The sequence below is a fragment of the Paralichthys olivaceus genome, chromosome 21 (genome assembly GCF_024713975.1).
Source record: "Paralichthys olivaceus isolate ysfri-2021 chromosome 21, ASM2471397v2, whole genome shotgun sequence".
Taxonomy (NCBI): Eukaryota; Metazoa; Chordata; class Actinopteri; order Pleuronectiformes; family Paralichthyidae; genus Paralichthys; species Paralichthys olivaceus.
Window position 1 is genome coordinate 1295603 of NC_091113.1, and position 20875 is coordinate 1316477.

General features: G+C 45.9%; 2 protein-coding genes across 6 annotated transcripts; both read left to right on the forward strand.

The window, feature by feature from the left end:
* The first annotated feature begins 403 nt into the window (after nucleotides 1-403).
* ccr10 (chemokine (C-C motif) receptor 10) lies at nucleotides 404-5110 on the forward strand. Its single transcript, XM_069517859.1, has 2 exons — nucleotides 404-1840; nucleotides 3638-5110. The coding sequence occupies exons 1-2, from the start codon at nucleotides 1816-1818 to the stop codon at nucleotides 4777-4779; spliced, it is 1167 nt and encodes a 388-aa protein (XP_069373960.1). The 5' UTR covers nucleotides 404-1815; the 3' UTR covers nucleotides 4780-5110.
* A 198-nt stretch (nucleotides 5111-5308) lies between these two features.
* fmnl1b (formin-like 1b) lies at nucleotides 5309-20833 on the forward strand. 5 transcript variants are annotated; one of them, XM_069517837.1, is made up of 27 exons: nucleotides 5309-6957; nucleotides 10428-10511; nucleotides 11309-11392; nucleotides 11496-11569; nucleotides 11969-12052; nucleotides 12186-12329; nucleotides 13022-13130; nucleotides 13401-13477; nucleotides 13547-13640; nucleotides 14720-14794; nucleotides 14940-15050; nucleotides 15372-15521; nucleotides 15671-15772; nucleotides 15918-16161; nucleotides 16356-16604; nucleotides 16687-16811; nucleotides 16908-17110; nucleotides 17192-17426; nucleotides 17562-17630; nucleotides 17725-17805; nucleotides 17910-18039; nucleotides 18477-18640; nucleotides 18721-18822; nucleotides 19154-19246; nucleotides 19428-19542; nucleotides 19852-19931; nucleotides 20371-20833. In XM_069517837.1, exons 1-27 carry the CDS (start codon nucleotides 6763-6765, stop codon nucleotides 20374-20376), a joined length of 3279 nt encoding a protein of 1092 aa, XP_069373938.1. In that variant the 5' UTR covers nucleotides 5309-6762; the 3' UTR covers nucleotides 20377-20833. The 5 variants fall into 5 exon arrangements, with proteins under 5 accessions (XP_069373938.1, XP_069373941.1, XP_069373937.1 ...); XM_069517840.1 differs by having other exon boundaries at nucleotides 13043-13130; XM_069517836.1 differs by lacking the exon at nucleotides 19852-19931.
* Nucleotides 20834-20875: the final 42 nt, after the last annotated feature.

Sequence of the window (20875 nt, forward strand, 5' to 3'; positions counted from 1 at the left end):
TCAAAGCTCCAAACTTCGACATAAACACTCGATTAAATCTCCGACGGGAGAACGGTCGCGTAATGTGGGTGGAGGGAGGTTGGACGGGCTCGGCCCAGTTTCCTGTAGGCTGTAAAAACGCTTTTCAGGGATTTCCTCCACACACACACACACACAGACACACACACACAGACACACACACACAGACACACACACACACACACACACACACACACACACACACACACAGGAGCTGGAGTCAGGAAGCTGGTGCAGCGCGAGAGATAAAAACACAAAAACATCTCACAACGCTCTGTTCAAATCCGGAGTCAGATTTCAACACACACACACCCATACACACACACACACACACACACACACACACACACACACTCCCACACCAACACACACCCACACACACACACACACACACTCCGACACCTACACACACCCACACACACACAGTTTTTGCTGCACAAACGTTACACACACAAAAGAATGAAAACACCAAACAAGTTTTTCTGAGGTCATCATTTTAACAATCAGCTCTCAACAGAAGTTTCTGATGTGAATTTCAGAGATGAACACACACATCGAAGAAAACTAAAAAAACCGTGATGCCACCGAGCCGCTGCCTGTTGAACCTGTGCACGGGTTGAAGCGTCGGACGCTAGTTTCACATCGTGAACAAACAGGGAGAGGCTGAGGTCTGTGGTCAGAACAACCAGAGCACATCTCAACATCTGGGGCCCATTGCAAACACAAGGTCACTGCGGTTTGATGCTCGTCACTGTTAACTGATCAGAGCACACACACACACACACACACACACACACACACACACACACACACACACACACACACACGATAATGCCAACACGATGGTACAAACTGTGACAGTGGCAGAACGACAACATAGAAAGAAAAGTGTCTTTACGCACAAAACATCACAAAAACAGCAAAGAACAGGTGAGGAAGAGGAGGGTCAAACACTGAGGCTTCTGGGATACATGTGTGTGTGTGTGTGTGTGTGTGTGTGTGTGTGCACGAAGACCCCAATGACATTCTAGAACATTTGGAAAGTTTCAACATAAAACAGGAAGTGAAATACGACAGAAACCGACCTGTCAACACTAATGCAAAAAATGTTTTCCTCGGTGTTTGGCCCAACAATCAGCTGCTCTTGGAGGTTTTTGTGCAACAGGTCTCTCAGAACCAGGTGCGGACAAATCCGAGAGCAGAGGAAAAGCGCGATGACGAGCCGAACCTGCAGCAAAATATCTGAGCGCCAGCACAAAACGTTTGAACATCAAATCAAGAAGTTCTGTCGTCAAACCGAGACATCACACTCTTCAGTAAAGAGACAAATACATTTTCAGTTTAAAAAGAAATCTGCGGTAACGAAGACGAGGCCTAAAACTCAGAGAACTCGAAGATAAGATGCAAACAAAAGAAAAGATATTTACAGATGAATATATCATTTGTTCTTTTTTTTCAGGCATTTTATAAAATATTCCGGTGAATTCTGGTTCTGAATGTTTGACTCGATGAGTCTGAGCTGATTGTTCCTCAGGTCGAAACACGAAGCTCAATGTTGATCGTGTTTCAGGTTTAATCACCAAATTAAATCTGAAAAAACTGACAAATGTACGTGGGCTCAAAAATATATTAGCGTAAATTCAAAATCCCAGGAGGCATCAGTGTGTCCGTGTGTGTCCGTGTGTGTGTGTGTGTGTGTGTGTGTGCGTGCGGTACGGGGGCACACCGAGGTGATGAAGGTTTGTATTTAAGCATCATCAGACCTCGACCTCAGAGACAAGAGGACGACTTCAGGACATGAGTAAACTCTCAGACAGCTCAGGTAAGATCACCTGAGAGTGAAACTCATCATTAATATCTGTTGTTTGATATCAAGGGTGAGTACGTGTCGCAGGATAAACCACTGGATGAACGTGCATCATTACTAGAAGAGTAAAAAAAATATATCAAAGCAAGAGAAAGTGAGCCAACTGTTTGTGACCGCGGCTTCAAGTGTGAAGTTAAATTCTCACTAATCAAATCAAAACCCTCGTGTGAGTCAAAATATGATTCTGTGTCACGATTATACGAGAATCATTTTAACTGTCACTGCAGATTCTTTTCAAATAAACTCAAATAAAATATATTTTGTAAAATTCTGTAGAAAATAAATCCGTGTGTCACGTGTGTGATATAATTAATGTTTTATCTCTCACACACACACAGACACAAAAACTGTGACAGATAAATTCATATTTAAAATTTGGAATAAGAAATATTTTTAAGGTTTAAAATTTTGATCAGATCTTATGAATCTTAACATATTTACTCAAACTGCCGGAAGTAAAGGTCACATGCAACAGTTAAAAATGATAATTAACAACATTTAAACTCCGTGAATGAATCTGTTTAGATGCAGAACTTTGAAAATATTTGTAAAAGTTTGCAAATAAATATAAAATAAAATGCAAATCATTTATTTGAGACAATAAACAAAAGATAGTTGAGCTGGAAAATTTCTGAATTCTCTAATTTGATCTAATTAGCGTCACAAATTATTTCACAGCTTGTGGTTGAACCTCACATTAGTTTGTGTGTGTGCGTAAAAAACTGCAGAAATATGTTAATAAGTAAAACAAATATTTCAATACTGCGAGATTTCACAAATAATTTGTACAAAACCAAGCATTAGATTATTTACTATTCAAATATGACTAATAACAACAAATATTTAATGGTATGCTAGAAGTTAAAGATTATAAAATTATAAAATCCCGAAATCATAGAATATAAATGATTAAACTGTATAACATCAAATAAGAATAAAACATTACAAATAATAAAATAAATATTAAAAACAAAATTTAACAAATAGATTGCAGTCGGTCTCACGTCTCGCTGTGTCAGTGATTCCTGTTCCTGTCTCCGAGACAAACCTTCGGGTTCGTCATGAAAAACTTAATTTAACTCAATTTAAAAACTTAAATAACCCTGAATTAATTAAATCATTAGAAAGATAACCAGAACATCAGAAGACGTCAGCTGAGGTCAAACCGTCTCTGAAATTTAATCAAGCGGCACCAGAGCGACTCTGAGAATTCAGTGAAAATCTAAAAACATCTTAACGCACAATATTAAATATTAAACACATCTCCGCTCCAAACCAAACCTCTCTCTTACCTTCAGGAGAAACTCCTCCAACATCACATGAGGAGAAACTAGAAAATAAGAAGTCATGAGTGAAGTTTAAACGTTGCGTCCTGGGCAGAGACACACAAAACAGTTGATCAAGGGAGATGACACGCGACGCTGACTGATCTGTGGACCTCGACTCTGCCTACGGTTTCCTCTGGTGCCAACGACCTGCTGCCAGTCTCACGCAACCTGGATATGAAATTAGTCATTCAGATTCTGTTCCGACACTCGTTTGTCTCAATGTGAGAATTTGCAGAAACCGAGAAGGACTCTAGATATTGATGAAGGTGCAGAGAGACACCTGGTAGAGCAACAGTTTTAACGTCCCCCCCCCCCCCCCCCCCCCCCGAGACACGTTATCTATTGGAAACTGTGACGTCACCAGATGATGACGTTTAAAATCGTCTTTGTGTTATTTACCCGGTGTTTATGTTTTTCTCACCAGTGATGTTTTATTTTGACGAGGCCCTTTTGAACGACTCGCTCTGGAACATCAGCAACGGCTCGGAGCAGAGTTACTTCGACCCGTCCTCTGATTGGTGTGAGGCTGGCGAGGAGGAGTTCACCATCAAGATGTTCCAGACCTGCGTCTTCTGCCTCATCTTCCTGCTGGGCATGCTGGGAAACTGCCTGGTCATCGCCACCTTCGCCCTCTATCGCCGCCTCAAGCTTCGCTCTATGACGGACGTGTTCCTGTTCCACCTGGCGCTGGCTGACCTCCTCCTGCTCCTCACGCTCCCTCTGGAGGCGGTCCACACTCACCACGGGTGGATCTTCTCCGTCCCCCTCTGCAAGGCCACGCGAGCCTGCTACGCCATCAACACCTACAGCGGACTGCTGCTGCTGGCCTGCATCAGCGTCGACCGCTACCTGGTGGTGGCTCGAGCGCAGGAGGTGTTCAGGCTGCGCAGTCAGATCCTGAGAGCAGGGAAGATGGCCGCCCTGGGCGTCTGGGTTGTTGCCGTCCTCCTCAGCCTACCTGAAATCCTCTTCTCCGGGGTGTCGGAGCTCGGCCCTGAAGACATTGTGAAATATTACTGTGGCATGGTAAAGAGCGGAAAGGTCAAGATGGCCACCAACGGCGCCATCATTGCCGTCTTCTGCGCGTCCTTCTTCGTTATGGTGACGTGCTACTCTCTGATTGCTCGAGTGCTGTGGGAAGGGAACCGCCATCGTCGAGGGAAGCAGTGGCACCGGCAGCGAACCCTGAAGCTGATGGTGGCGCTGGTGCTGGTGTTCCTGCTCTTCCAGCTGCCCTACACCGTGGTGCTGTCCCGTAAGATAGCGGGGCAGTTCTGCGGCCCTCTGCTGGAGTACGTCACCCGCACTTTGGCGTACGCCCGCTGCTGCCTCAACCCCGTCCTCTACGCCCTGGTGGGCGTGCGCTTCCGCATCGATGTGCTGAGGCTCGTCCGCGATTCAGGATGTCTACGCGGTCTCTACGTGGTGCCAGAGTTGGTGAACTCAGTGTCGCCCTCGTCGCCGGCTCTCACCGTGCACTCAGTTTCCTCTCCGACGCAACCGGAACGCAGCCTCTTCAGATTCCCTCGAGGTTTCAGTTCCCAGGAAACGAATGATGTTCAGTGAAGGAGACGACGCAGCTGACGTCCTCTCTGCTCTGGTCACATACATGTTACATGTTAACCTACAGAGAAGTTCAGTGACTGCACAAAGAGCTGAAGGATGAAAACACACGGCCATCGTCGTGGTGATAGTGAAACCGCACTCATACTGTAGGTGGCAGCAGTGAGACATGCTTGTCTGATCTTTAAACTCTGTGTGTGTGTGTGTGTGTGTGTGTGTGTGTGTGTGTGTGTGTGTGTGTGTGTTAAATAAAAAGTGTTCAATGTTTTTTGTCCTGATGGATATTTTTTCCGTCTTCTTGCTTCTTTTATTAAACTTTGATGTTTATAATGAATCTTTGAAAGACTCAGTTTTTCTTCGAGTGATGAATAAAACACATCAAACGTCTCCTCAGAGTATTTTTGGGTTTAAACACATTTTACATCTTTGTTCATGGAAACTTTAGAAACTTTTAGAAGTGCTGTCCAGCTGTAATGTAATGATTTGACCACTAGATGCCGCCCTAATGCCTGTTAACTAGAGGACAGTTTATTTATTTTTATTGCTGTGACACAAACAACAGGAAGCAAAACGGATGAATTACAGAAAAACCCAGTGAACAAAGTTCTTCATCTGAATGAGTCACGCTTCATCAGCTGACATCATGAGTGCCGGGTCATGTGACCAGGCGTGACCAGGCGTGACCAGGTATCAGTGACTCATCACTTATTAACCAGCGCTGCTTCCAGTAACATTTCAAACGGCTCAGTGTCACTAACACAGTGACGTCATCGCGTGCTCCTCTGTCGCGTCGCAACTGTTGTGGTGTGAGTCTGCGAAGGTGTGAACGAGGCCGCGATCGTAGACGTGACGCATTTGATCCATAACTTATACTGCAGCCGGCCACCAGGGGGCAGGCAGGAATATTCGGCTTCACTTTAGGGAGCTGCCATGTTGTTACAGCAGCAGATTCTTTGTTTCTACTTTGTGTGTTTCAGACCCCGGGAATGTTGGTGTGGACATGTTGTGACGTCATGTTGTGTAGTCAGTGAGTCGTCCGACTCGTTCACAACAACAGGAACATGTGGGGGGCGTCCAGGCGAGGGGTGAAGCCTGTAGAGCAGCAGGAGGCGGGACATGACATAAATTCATCAGTTTTGTTGTTTACAGCTCGTCCACACCGGCGTCGGCCCTCATCACCAAAAGCTCGTCTTCGTCTTCTACGTGTACGACTCCTCTTCTTCATCCTGAGATATTTGTGTTCTTCCAGTGTCACGTCCGTCACGTGTTAGAAACCTCAGAGACACGCCTACCACACACGGTGCAGCCTGAACCTGGAGGCTTTAGGACCCAGTTTCTCTGCGCCTCCCTCCGTGCTGCTGAAGTGAAGCCTCCAGTTTCTCTCAGTGTTTCTGTGTCAGACTGAGCGGCGGCCTGCTGGAGCTCTGCCTCTTTTTTTTAATTTCCTCTGAATATGGAGATAAAGGATCCACAGACTCCCAGCATGCATCAGCACATGGACGACCTCCACAGATTAACATGCAACCACAACTAAGCCTCTTCACCTGAGAGCTCTGCAGCTTTGGGAGCAGTTTCCTCCAGAGTTTTTTTTATTTTGCTTCACCTGTGCAGACAGAAACAGGAGGGACACCTTCCCTCGTTCTTCTTCTTTCATTTCTTCTCTTTCCTTGTTGCAGCTTCGGCCCGTGACTCCTCTCTCCTCCCGCCCCTCTTTCACTTGTTCAGCTGTCACCCTGTCTGTCACTCCTCAGGATATCCCCTTTCCCTCTTTCTAGGATTTCATAATGCATCTGAGTCTCTCTCAGAGCTGAGCTTCATGTCTGCTGGAGGACATGGACAATGGACAGAGTGCAGGGGTCATGGACATAAGGAAAGGCCACAGTCCAGAGCCGCAGAGCCTTTAACTGAACTTTAAACACCAGGAACAGGCTGTTTTTTCATCTATAGGCGGTCCAACACTTTGATTAAGAGCAGGATCTTGTGCATATGTGCGTGTTTTTTGGACCTGTTGGATTTACAGTCATGGGGAATGCAGCAGGAAGTATGGAGGTTCCTCTCCAGAAGGAGGGGAAGCCGGCGCCGGCCCCTCAGGGCTCCGCGGGGCCCCAGAAGCAAACTGCAGGGCTGAAACTCCCGATGCCTCCTGAGGACGAGCTGGAGGAACGTTTCAGTGCAGTGCTGGTGAGAGGATGAGGATGAGGATGGTGATGATGAGGATGGTGATGATGATTGATGGTGATGATGAGGAGGAGGAGGATGATGGTGAGGATGACTTGTAGGATGATAATGATGATGAGGAGAAGGAGGTGAAGGTGGTGGAGGAGGAGGGTGATGAGAATGAGGATGAGAAGGAGGACAATGGGGATGATAATGATAATGAGGAGGAGGAGGGCAATGAGGTGATGATGATGATGATGATGATGATGATGATGATGATGATGATGGTGATGGTGATTTTCACACAGAAGAAAAAAAAAGACACAGGAGACAAAAGAGCACAAAGACGCAAAGAATTCAGAAAATGTTGAAATGTGCACGTTGCTGTGGACGAGCTTATCGCGGTGCCAGGTACACAAAGCCACTGTGGAAAGATACATAAGAGCTCCTTTATTCTGAGGCTTACTGCAGCATTAGGCTCCGAGCGCTCGCTCTCTGCAGCAGGCGAGGTCAGACCTGTGTACGTTCGAGTAAGAGCTGAAAATAAACTCAAACTCTTTCTTATATTTCATCCGTTTCCTCGTTAGAGAGCATTTACTGCGACACGGAGGTGACAGAAGTATGTGGACACAAAAAGAGTCCTTCAAAATAAACCTGAGTGAATGATAATAATTTCCTATCGTCCAAATCATCGGTCAGTGACATCAACAATGTCTGATGCAGTAGTTAAAATATTAAAGGTCCAGTGTGAAGGATTCAGAAATTAGTTTCATATTCATAATTATATTTTTCAGAGTTTATAATCACCTAAAACTCAGAATAATAATTTACCGTCGGATAAACGTTTACATCTACGCAGGAAGTGTGTCTGCTTTAGTTGTAATATTCATCCTAACCTGTAGATGCCACTAAATCCCAAACTCCATGGATTCACACAATACTGGGTTCATTGTAAATCTCTCAGCTTCAGGTTTAAAAGTACTTAAACACCTTTTGTCTACAACTCGTGTCGAAGCCATAAAAACTAAATCATGGTCACGTCCTTCGATGACCAGCGCTCCTCCAACTTAACTCGATTTTCCCCCCATGACTTCCTGCACTGAGCTGCTGTCTGTCTCCTGTTTGCTGATGAAGCTGAACCATATAGAACCGACGCAGATATGTTCACTATGTGACCGGACGACTCGCTGTCAGATGAACCGCATTCCCTCATCACCTCCCCGGAGGAGAGGGTGATGTGTGAGCTGATAAATGGAGGTTGTCGTGGGTGAGTCAGTTTCCAGCTGCAGCCTCCTGCAGGGGAGCAGCGATCAGTTTAGTCCTGATGAACGAGCGTCTCCTCCGCTGAGGCAGCTGGATCGATGTGTGAGAGAATTAAACGCTGCTTCTCAGGGCAACAGCTCTAATTACCTCTGCTCAGGAGATGATGGGTTTCTCTGTCAGTGACGAAGCTCCGAACCGTTTCAGCTGATCTCTGTATTTAGAGAAGATCATTAAACCCTGCAGTGAAACTGGATTTTAGTGCAAACTGATTCATCTCAAATCTGTTCACGCGGTCACATGATGGACACATGATGGACACTTGTCTTGACAGAGTTATGTTTATGTGTAAGGATAAATTTAACTTCGGGTTCAGGTTAAAGTTTAGATTAGAATTAAAAACAAAGCGTCGCTCTGCAGCTTTTTGCTGCTTTAAAAAATCCTTTCTCTTCTTCACACTGAAGATTTGCTTCATCACTGTTTGTTTGCCACCAAGTATAGATCACCCCCCCCACACCCACCCACCCCCCATCCACCCCCACATCTTCTGCTGATGAAGCAGGTCTCCTGAGTTCAGTGCTGGAGAGACTGTGTCTGCATACAGAGGAGGAGCTGGGAGTCACTGGTGTAATTCTGCAGAGACTCAGAGTGTGTGTGTGTGTGTGTGTGTGTGTGCACGGCAGCTTCATTTGCATGTGACTGCTCAATATTTGTGTGTGAGATCTATAAGCAAATCAAAAAGGGAGGGGAAGGGGGGGGGGGGGGGGGATCATGATCCTCTGCAGCTTCATCTTACTGAAGTTAAATCAGAAGCTCAGACAGAAACGTGCAAGGTGCAGTTTGTGTTCAGATGCACGTGGACACTTTTTTTCCTTCAGTGTTTTACGTAACACTTTGCATATTGCAGCAGTGGGTGGATTGTAGATGTGGAGAGAAGTGTTCATCTCTTCATATTCGATGGATTCATTTATTATTTCTCTGACGTGGATTTAAATTGTGACTTTATGTTTTTGGCTGATGCCTGTACTCAGATTAAATTTTTTATAAATTCTGATACTCATACATCGTCCGATATATTGAATAAAAAGTAAGATGTCGTTTTCGGACCCGTATGTAAAGACATGTAAATGAGGATGAATTTAAGGGACGGTTGGGCCTCGGTGCAGCGATGAGCTCTCCTCTCGTTCTGAGGTGGTTTGAATGTCAAGTGCAAAACAAATCCTGGAAGAATCTGTGGTGAAACTTTCGCTGAAATGTTTGTGAGGCATAAAGGAGTCAGTCCGGATTAAACAAATGAACTAACGAGACCTCCATCCTCATCCTCATCCTCCTCATCCTCATCCTCATCCTCCTCATCCAGCTGAACACAGGTTGTTTTCCTCTCGTCAGTTTCCAGTCGTCCACATGTGACCAGCTCTCATTGATCCACTGGCTCCGTTCGTCAGAGCTGATTTATCAGATTCACATGCGGAGCAGAGCGACATTGATTTATTCTGCTGTTTGCCCCTGATTTCCAGCACGGCCTCAGTTCTAAACCCAAATGTTCAGCAGCTGCTTCAACCCTCTGTTCAAAACGAGAACAGCATCAAACAATGGAAGAAGAAAAGTGAAACGTAAAAACGTGTTTCATCAACTCTGAGGCCCGGAGCTGAAACAATGAGTCAGAGCTGATGTCTGAGTTCGTGATGGACGCTCGGTGGAAACACATGAGACATGAGGAGGACATGAAGCTTTTCAGCAGCTGAGTGTGTGTCGTCCTTGAGCGGGAGTCTCCTGTCGAGAGGCCCAGCGTCGTGTGTGTGTGTGTGTGTTATAATTAGTGTGTGTGTCGCTGAGCTGGAATGTGTTTAATAACGGGACACCGGTGGATTAACGGCTGTGACGTCAGGGGTGTGTTTAAGTGTGTGTGTGTGTGTGTTTGTCTATATAAACTAAGTTGTCGTCCACGTAAACAGTTTAGGAGAAACCAGTTCATTCAGGATCAGCTCATGTTGTTGTGAACAAATCGTGATCCAGTGTTTCTTTCCCTTCTGGGGCTCAAAGGTTCTTGTGAATGTAAAAGTTAAAAAGTCCGCAGCACCGGCGTAACACACACGCACAGCAGCTAGCTAACCAACTTCAGCTTTTTGGAAATGACATCCATCGATCGTCAGTATTTATTTCTGCAGGTTCACTGTCGACGTTCGAGAAGACGAATGTGTTGTTTAAGTCTCAGTTTCTGTTTCTTCCTCCAGAACACGATGAATCTGCCTCCGGACAAAGTGAAGATCCTCAGTCAGTACGACAACGACAAGAAGTGGGATCTGATCTGTGACCAGGTGATTTCTAACGACGCTGCACACACACACACACACAGTCCTCAACTGAATTTAAAGTAACACCGTGAAACTGTAACTGAGCGACAGCGCCCCCCCCCCCCGCAGCAATATTACCCATGATCCTCTGCTTTCCTGAACCAGAAGAGCTGCGGCTGCAACAAATCCACGAACCAATCCTCCGACTTCTTCATATTTTAGAAGTTTCCTGCTGAATATTGGAGATAAACTCTGGTTTTTAACAACTTCTACGTGTTTTTACCTGATCTTCAGTTCAACGTTCTCCATGTTCACAGTCACTGACGTGAACAAACTCACTTTTATCAAGTCGATATGAAGTCAAACAGCTGCACAGTGTTGTGTATAGATTCATCACTAGTGCAGGTCAATCAATACACAACACAGCTTAACACCAAACACCCCGACACTCAAACACTCACACGAGGACGCTCATCAATATTGCACGTCACCGTAGCAACCACAGGTAGGTCCGTAACAAATAGAGAGTGACAGAGGAAACCGTCTCTGTGGCCCAGACACAAAATGATCATCAAACTAAATAATAACTGGAAAAAATACAACTTTCAACCTGATGACACGTTTTTTAATAAATCGTCAAATAAACGCGCTGCAGCGGAGACAAGATAAAACCCACAGGAGACGCTGTGTCATCAAACACCACCACCGCCCACCTCCTGTCACTGCAGCACAATGAGAGCTGTGTGTGTGTGTGTGTGTGTGTGTGTGTGTGTGTGTGTGTGTGTGTGTGTGTGTGTGTGTGTGTGTGTGTGTGTGTGCAGGAGCGCTTTCAGGTGAAGAATCCACCGTCTGCGTACCTGGACAAGCTGAAGAGTTTCCTGGATCATGGCGGCGTCAGTCGAAAGGTTAGAAACCTGCTCTGTTTATTATGATAATGAGCTGTGATGTCACTTCCTGTAGTCTATGAAACATTCACTGACCTTTAACCTCCGCACATGTTTCTGTCAGTTCAAGAGACGAGTCCAGGAGTCGACTCAGATCCTCAGAGAGCTGGAGATTTCCCTCAGGACCAATCACATCGGGTGAGTCGTCGTCAGCTTCCTGTGCGGAACAAAGTGATGAAGCTGTTAAGTGAACGATGACATCACATAAAATCTGAACAATTTAATTTATTATTTATTAAAAGACAAACGATCGGTTGATCTAAAGTCGTTGTCTGACTTCATAGTGATGTCATGATGACATCGTTCCTACCATGTGATGATTATTTGTGACGTCGTCATCACGTCACTGATCAAATAACACGTGAACGTATTAGCTGTTGACCTTTGACCTTCGACCGATCAGCTCCAGAAGTTTAACTAATCCGGAGATAAACTCCGAGGTCACACAGAGTTCGGTGAACGTTTCTCTGTGGAGTTATTTTGTACAGTGTCAGTCACGTGGAGCCGCTGGGTTCAAATGTGTCTTCCTCTCGTCAGCTGGGCTCAGGAGTTCCTGAACGAGGAAAACCGTGGACTAGACGTCCTCGTGGATTATCTGTCTCACGCTCACAGCGCTGTCACGTAGGTATCGTCTCATTCACACACTGCAGCTGTCGTGCATCTGCGTCATCCCTGCGTCAAATAAGTAAAACAGCAACACCTTCATCAAGTTTTTTTTACCGAGAGTAAACTCGGACTCTTCTGTGACTCGCAGGTTGGACGCGGACTGTTCGGACGGCGGCTCTCTGCCCTCAGATAAAAATAAAAGCATGGACAGGTCTGTGGAGGACGTGAGCAGAAGTGCCAGCAGCTCTCCGTCTCACAGTTCAACCAAAACCAGCAAAACCTTCGCTGCCAGGTGAGGAGGCCGAGGACGGACGTCAGGGACGAGGGGACGAGGGGACGTGTCTCTGTTTGTTCCAGATGAGAATGATTGTTTATCATCTCAGATACGTCACGATGGTTTTATTGAACTGATAAGAACAACACACTCAAAATAAAAGTATGAGGTCACAACGTGTTTCTCATATTCTAGGGCTGAAGGGTTTTATTTCAAAAGTAAATTTACTTGGTGTTTGATGTTAAATAAGATCAAAGTATTTATTTAATTGACTAAATAATCTGCAGGTTGATGACGGAAGAGTTTTAACAAGAGCCTGACAGTTTTAAATATCACACACACACATATGTGCATGTTTACACACAAACATGTTAGTTTTGTTCTTTTGTGTTGGCGTCACAGAAGAAAGACGTGTTTTCAGACGTGTAATCATGTTTCTGATCTGAATTCCTCTTCTCTGTGGACACGTCTGTGTGTTACCTGTTTTGTTGGCGTCTGTCAAAGTGTGAATGTGAGAAATGTGTCAAACACACACTCGACCCTGTTATTAGATAAACCAGAGCGTCCAGTTTGTCAATCAATCCCAGCAGCCACCTCTGCACCACAGCAGGTTTGACAGAGGAGTCAAACTGTTGATGTTCATATAGATGTGAATGTGTAGAAGTGTTTGTGACGGCAGCTCAGGTAACAACAGCGTCTCTCACCTGCAGATTCAACTCTCTCCAAAACAGGAAGGTGGTGAGGAACTCCAGGGCCGTGAGCCAGAAAGACGACGTTCATCTCTGCATCATGTGTTTACGTGCCATCATGAACTATCAGGTATTTAAATCAGCCAATCGGAGCGACAGGAAGGTTCGGAGGATCATTTCTGCCAGAGAGAGAATAAACAAGTGGAAAAGTTAGGAATGAAAAATAAACAGACATCGAATACTGAGTCAGACTTGAAAAAGTTGAATTCGTTGAAAGTTAAAAAGTAGATTTTCTATTGAAATAAATATAAAATGAAGCTGCTGTGTATTGTTATGACTGTAAATACAAAACTGTTTAATGTGTGTGTGTGTGTGTGTGTGTGTGTGTGTGTGTGGTCAGTCTGGGTTCAACCTGGTGATGAATCATCCCTGCTGCGTCAATGAGATCACACTGAGCCTCAACAACAGGAACCCACGGTAAATAAAAGCAACACGAGTGAATAAAATCATTTAAACGAATTAACAATAAACACAAATGTTTCTCAGGACGAAGGCTCTGGTGCTGGAGCTGCTCGCCGCCGTGTGTTTGGTCAGAGGAGGTCATGACATCATCCTCTCGGCCTTCGACAACTTTAAAGAGGTACGAATTATCTACTGGATCAACGACGCGTGGTTAAATCCTTCCAGAATAATATTATTGTGACTCAACCACAGCTTCAACAAACACATTGGAGGTTGTGTGTCTCAGGCGTCAGCAGGGACGACTCACTCCACAGACTTTATTTTAAACTTCTCTCGTTCTTCACACAGAGCTGGTGTTTGTGTAACGGTCACATACCAGACTCCACTTTCAGGTTAACAGGGGAACCCCAGACCTTCCTCCTCCTCCTCCTCCTCCTCCTCCTCCGTCAGCTGCTGTGTGCAGTTGTTCCACCTCCAGTTAAAACCGTCTGACGAGGCGTGAATATGTGGAACACTTGTCGTGTGACCTCTGACCTCTCTCTCATCTTTGCCTCAGAAAGAAGCAACTGTCTCCGCCCGGTCGCCTCCTGCAGCGACAGGAAGAACCTGAACTTAGAGTTTCTATATTTAGTGAACGTCAGTGAAGCTGCTTCTGATCCGGACACAAAAACGCTTCAGACACTGAACTGTTCAATGTGTGAACTGATTCTCTGAAGAAACATTAATGTTTAAATTAATTTATTATATCGTTTATTAAATAATCTACATTATAGGTTGAACATTTACTTCTTAGATAAGTTATTCATGGTTTGGCTTTTTCAGAATTGTTACCAAAAAAAAAATCACTTTTCTTCTAATTAAGTAAAAAATATGAAGAAAATCAAGTGTTGAATTAAACTCGTCATCTAAACAAGTCGTGGGCGAGAGACACAGGGAGACAGTGGGGAGCGATGATGAAGAGAGAGAGAGAGAGAGAGGGTGGGGGCCGGTGGGCTCAGGGCCAGGAGCTGGTTCATGTGTCGTCCCCCCCCGCAGCAGCAGCAGGACGTGGGTGGTTGTACAGGGCCGTGCACGCTGCCTGGGCGGTGCTGCATTATTTAACAGACATGAGCGGGGAAAGGGGGGGGGGGGGGGGGGGGGGGGCACTGCAGAGGAAAAATGAACTGATTGTTAAAAAAGTAGGAGGAAGAGGATTTAACCACAATCTATCTCTGAACACTCGTTCACAAGATGAGCTGATGATGTCGTTGTGTTCAGGTGTGTGCAGAGAGGAGCAGGTTTGAGAAGCTCATGGAGTTTTTCCGCAGCGAAGACAACAACATCGACTTCATGGTAAAACCGGGACGTTTTATTTTCACCTACACTTCATGATACACGTGAAATAGTTTAGTTTCAATTTCTCACATCTGAGGAACGAATCATCTGATTCATTCATAAAGGACAGTCTCTAAAAGCAGTTTCTCTGTGTGTCCACCAGGTGGCGTGCATGCAGTTCATCAACATCGTGGTTCACTCAGTGGAGAACATGAACTTCAGAGTTCACCTTCAGTACGAGTTCACTCTTCACGAGCTGGATGATTATCTGGAGGCAAGTTTCTCTTGACGCTCTGAGATATTTGATTTATAGACTCAGTCACATCCTCACATGACAACGCCCACGACTGGCGTAGAAAGATCCCCCCCCCCCCCCCCCCCCCCCCGTTTCCCAGATGTGGGCCTCAAGTGTTCCACAGCAACACCACATCCAACACCCGGATTTGTTTTGTGCTCTTTGGGCCATATTCACCATTTACCACATGTTCACATCCAGATTAAACCTTAACTAGAGCGCTGCATGTTCGTCAGAGGGGGGTCAACATTTGCTCTGCCACTTGAGGCTCACTTTAGGTGTGTGTGTGTGTGTGTGTAGAGGTTAAAGTTCACAGAGAGCGACCGGCTGCTGGTGCAGATTCAGGCGTACCTGGACAACGTGTTTGATGTGGCAACTCTGCTGGAGGACGCGGAGACGAAGAACGCTCTGCTGGAACACATGGAGGAGCTGCAGGGACACAACACACAGGTGGAGACGCAGACGCCTTCACTCTCACTTCACCGAGTCAGAAATCCAACAATCGTTTAATGACACTGACAAACGCAGACACACACACAGATGATTTGAAAAATAGTTGATGAAGATGTAGAAACGCTGGTTGTGCTGTGGGTTCTCAGCTGAGCAGCAGACTTGAGGAGAACGAGAGGGAGACGATGGAGAAAGTGTCGGAGTTTGAGAAAAAACTCATTCAGACGACAAAAGAAGTGGAGCTGCTGAAGGTGAAGTTCAAGATTCTCCTCCACGAGTCTCTGTAAAGAAAAGACTGTTTAAAACAACCTGGTCGTTAGATGCTCAGGTGTCCAAGTACTTTTGGCCACTTCCCTGTATTTCAGTCTGACCTCCTGTTCCCTGCTCGTGTCTCAGGAGAGTCTTCGAGACTCGTGCTCTCAGGTGACTGTGCTGCAGCAGCGAGAGCGAGAGAGCGAGCTACAGCGTGAGAGCGACAGGGAGCGAGAGAGAGACAGGGACCGGTCCATCCAGGCCCTGAGGGAGCTGGAGGTCAAAGTTCAAGCTCTGGTGGAGCAAGGGCTCGTTCGGATGGAGCGATCCGGGTCCGGACACCTGGAGCTCCAGGTGGTCCCTGTCATCCCGCACGAGACTCAGAAAGGTCAGAGCTGCTGAAAGAAGAATTATAAGTTTAGAACAAGACGGGTACTTTCACAGTATATCTAAATAAAATTCACTCTGTCTCTCTCATTTCAATTTTTTCAAACTAATCACACATTTAAAAAAATGCCAGTTTACCCACTGAGCAAAAAAATGATTCAAATATCTACGATGCTGTTGTTTCCCCCCCGACAGCTAAAGACGAAGCAGGCACAGGTGATGAGGCCACGCCCACCTCCTCAGACCCTACGCCATGTCTTCCTGAAGTAGAAAAATCGCCTCCACCACCTCCGCCTCCTCCGCCTCCTCCCCCACCACCTCCGACCACAACCACAGCTCCTCCTCTACCTGTAGCCCCGCCTCCTCCACCTGTTGCCCCACCTCCTCCTCTGCTGCCCCCTGGAGGTGGTACAGCCCAGCACTCAGGGGCTGATGGGAGCTCAGGTGAGTCGCTGTCGCAGCAGCAGCGTCAGGATTTTCTGATTTTGTCAAACTGACGTCTTCCTCCTCCTCCTCCCCCGTTTAGGTTGTAAACAGAAGAAGACGATTCAGACGAAGTACCAGATGCCGCTGCTGAACTGGCAGCCGCTGAAATCCAACCAGGTGACAGGAACCATCTTCAACGAGCTGGACGACGAACACGTGTTACAGGTTTCCATCGCTTCTCGTCTTCTTCTGTTCTTCTCCGACGTGAGAACCGAACATTCTAATCTAACATAGAATCTTTGTTTGGAACTCTTCCATCAGGAGCTCAACATGGCCGCCTTTGAGGAGCAGTTTAAGACCAAGGCCCAGTCCGCCCCTGTGGCCCCGGGGACCCTCAAGATGAAACTGGCTCATAAGACCCCGAGTAAAGTGTCTCTGATGGAGCCCAACAGGGCGAAGAACCTCGCCATCACCCTGCGGAAGGAGGGGATGGCTGCGTCCGACATCTGCTGCGCCATCGAGACGTGAGCACAAAACCCTGGAGTCAAGTTTTTTTTTACTTCACAGCTGAAAAACAGAACGAGACTTTGAATTCGTCCCCGCAGGTACAACCAGAGAGCTCTGAGTCTGGACTTCCTCGAGCTGCTGGAGCGCTTCATCCCCTCGGAGTACGAGATGAGGCTCATCCACGACTACGAGTGTGAGGGCAGGCCCCTGGACGAGCTCAGCGAGGAGGACCGCTTCATGGTGCGCTTCAGCAAGATCCCGCGGCTCTGCCAGCGAATCAGAGCGCTCACCTTCATGGGCAACTTCCCCGAGAGCGTCCAGCTGATCCAGCCCGTGAGTAACCCAGAGACAACGAGATCTGAGAAATCCAACTGGATTCATAGATAGATAGATAGATGATATAGTTATTTATGTGACGAGGTAACGGTCTCAACTTGAAGAAATAAATGTGAACGATTCTTCTCTCAGCAACTCGACGCCGTCATCGCCGCCTCAATGTCGATCAAATCCTCCGACAAACTGAAGAGAATCCTGGAGGTGAGAGACGTGAAGCTTGTTACGATAGAAGTTATAAAACTGTTTCTCAGTCATTCATTAGCATTGGGCACATTAACGTTTCCTACTGTTGTAGATCATCTTAGCTTTTGGAAACTACATGAACAGCAGCAAGCGAGGAGCCGCGTACGGCTTCCGTCTGCAGAGTCTCGATTTGGTGAGTTAAATATCCGACATATGAAAAACTCACCTCCCTTCATTTTCTGTTTCTATATTAAATTCTTTAACCTGCGATTTGTAAACTGTTCCGGCTGCTCCCAGTTGTTGGAAACTAAATCCACCGACCGCAAACAGACGCTGCTGCACTTCATCGTCAGCATCATCCAGGAGAAATACCCAGAAGTCCAGAGTTTCTACTCAGAGCTGCACTTCCTGGACAAAGCATCGATGGGTTCGTTCTCTTTCCCTCACACACACACACACACACACACTGAACCTGAACCCAAAGTGAGACCCAGTGGTTTGAATATTGAACAGGTTGTGTGAAGGCCCAACACTCGATCATCCATTTCTTTCTGTGATCGGTGACGCTCTGAGCAGCTGCAGCGAATCCTCACACTCGAGCAGCCGGAACGACGTTTAATTAATTTATCCGAGCAGAAGAACTCACTGATCCACTTCCTGCTCTGAAAGGCCGAGTGTCAAACGAGCTCTTCAATAAGGAGTTTGAACAGAAGCCCTGTTGTTATCTCGAGGCAGGTTATCGTCTCTCCGACCTTTAAATCAGCAGTAATACTTTATAATCTAATCACCGCTCCGCCGATGACGGAATGTTAAACGGAGGCTGGACTCGCCTCTTGAATGATAAAGCCTCTCTCTGCCTCCCAGTGTCTCTCGACAGTATCCTGCAGGACGTGCGAGCTCTGCAGCGAGGCATGGGGGCGACCGCCACCGAGCTCTCGCTGGAACAAGAGAATCCCGTTCTGCAGACGTTTCTCAGCAGGAACACAGAGCTTCTCGACTCCCTGGTGGCTGATGGGAAAACTGCACAGGTTCGATTACCTTTAAAGAACCAAATCAGTCAAGACGATCTGTGTCAACTGTGTGTAAACACCCGGATCATGTTTCTCAGGATGCGTACGACTCGGCCGTGGAATACTTCGGGGAAAACTCCAAGACGACTCCTCCCTCCATGTTCTTCCCAGTTTTTGTCAGATTCATCAAAGCGTACAAGGTCAGATAAGACTCGCCGGATGTTACTGATCCTGGAACAGATGAAGTGTGCTGATGCTGCTTCACTGACAACAGAGAAAAAAGGAGAAATGGCTGTTTGTGTTTCTTACTGTATCCTCGCACAGTCGGCTGAGAACTTTTAAAATAAGATTGTTGACTGCAGCAATAATAAATAAATAAATGACGAATCAAATATTAGGTTGAGTTGATGTAGGACACTAAGATTTGGGGAATTAAACCTATAACTGTGTGTCGTTGGTTTAACGATGTTACCAACAACAATGAGCTTTTGATTTTTCAGTTGTCGTTTACAAAGTTTTTATCTCCGACAGCAAGCGGAGCAGGACAACGAGCAGAAGAGGAAACTTGTCCCGAACTCTGAAACTCTGTCGACTCCAACTAAACCTGACGTCATGGAGAATAAGGTAACGATTCAGATTCCTCTCAAAATACAGTTCACCTGCAAAACACCAGGATTTCATCCAGCTGCTGACGGAAGAAGGTCGACTCTTCATCTCAAGACGAACGACAAACTACAAAATAAGATCCCGGATGTAAGAAACTAACGACAGCAGACGAGCCTTTGACCCACGTGTGATGTTTCAGGTTTCCGTGGTGACCAGGCTGCCGCAGATGGATCTGATAGCGGAGCTGAAGAGGAGGCAGGTGTCTCCGCTGGTGAGGGAGGGGAAGGACGGAGCCATCGAGGACATCATCACAGGTTCGAATCCCTCCGCTGAACCTGAACACATGTGAAACAACGTTCAGCAAATTCCATATATATTCACTTCCTGTGGTTTTTCTGCCTCAAACATTTTGGAAGATTTACTTCATCACCACTGACGCTTTTTCACCGACACAGTTTCAAGATGGCCTCAGGGTCTCTGGTCGTAGAGCAGCTCACCCTCTGCTCCACTTTTATAGTTTTACATGTCGCCCTGTTTCCTCTTAATCCTTCACTCATTTCTTACTTTTACTTGTCTTTGCTTCTCTCCTGTTTTTGTCCCTGTCCTCGTCCCGTCCTCTTCAGCTCTAAAGTCCGTGCCCTTCACGGCTCGCTCGGCCAAACGCTCCTCTCGCCTCTTCTGCGACTCCGTCTTCAGCGACGAGGTGACGTCTTGAATCCCTCGGTGGTTTGAATGTTTTCTGAGCAGGGACGGAGGCTGACGCACAGATTGTGGGATAATAATCGTGAAACTGTTGAATGAAACATAAGATGTGAGCTTTAATTTCAGCTGTAGTGCAGATTAAAAACAGGTAAAGTCACATTTTAACAGGCTGTAATCAAAAAAATTTTAAATAAAACTTTATAAACCGGTGAGGAGGACGACAAACTGAAACAGAAAATGTTCGACTTCAATTGAAACTAAAGTACACGGTACATTTGTATATTCATTTGAATTATAGTGTTATTTGCAGCACCCTGAGTATAAGTGCTATATTTAAAAGTTTAATGAAGTTGTTCAAGACACAACTGTGGTTCTGAGATGATAATATTATTTATATGAAACATGAGCCTCCTGGTCTCTGATCATGTGTTTGTCCTCAGATTTAAGGAATCAGCCGTACAGACGGGCGGACGGCGGCCGGCGCAGCGCCAAGTGGAAACCGGGACAACAGCTGCACGTGTCCTCAGACATCTCGCTGTGAGGACGAGTCCAACACCAGATCTGAAAGTGACCGAGGACGAACATCGTCTTCATCACCTGCAGCTCAAAAAAACCTCACGTGAGCTGATGAAGACGATGGAAGAGTCAAGAGTTTTATTAACGCAGTGACATCACAGACAGACACATCTCTCATAAATCACTTTTATAGCTTTTTTTAATTAAGAATAATCTACGCATGATTTTTTAAAATTGGTTTAATTTTAAATAAAATATTAATTATGGAATGTTTCTGAAGTAGAGATGAAAAATTAAATTGAAGATTTGTAAGAGATTTAAATTATTTTTAATACTCGAATGAACTAATACTTTAATACTTCAACAAATAAAGGATTTTATACTGTTGTCTGGTGTTTGTAGAGTTTTGTTATTCGGTGAAGTTTTTTA

Coding starts and splice junctions, on each gene's coding strand:
- fmnl1b (XM_069517836.1), top strand. CDS start 6,763: ATGTGCGTGTTTTTTGGACCTGTTGGATTTACAGTCATGGGGAATGCA. Junction 11,570..11,968: donor CTCAGGACCAATCACATCGG/GTGAGTCGTCGT, acceptor TCCTCTCGTCAG/CTGGGCTCAGGAGTTCCTGA. Junction 12,053..12,185: donor CACGCTCACAGCGCTGTCAC/GTAGGTATCGTC, acceptor TGTGACTCGCAG/GTTGGACGCGGACTGTTCGG.
- ccr10 (XM_069517859.1), top strand. CDS start 1,816: ATGAGTAAACTCTCAGACAGCTCAG. Junction 1,841..3,637: donor TAAACTCTCAGACAGCTCAG/GTAAGATCACCT, acceptor TTTTCTCACCAG/TGATGTTTTATTTTGACGAG.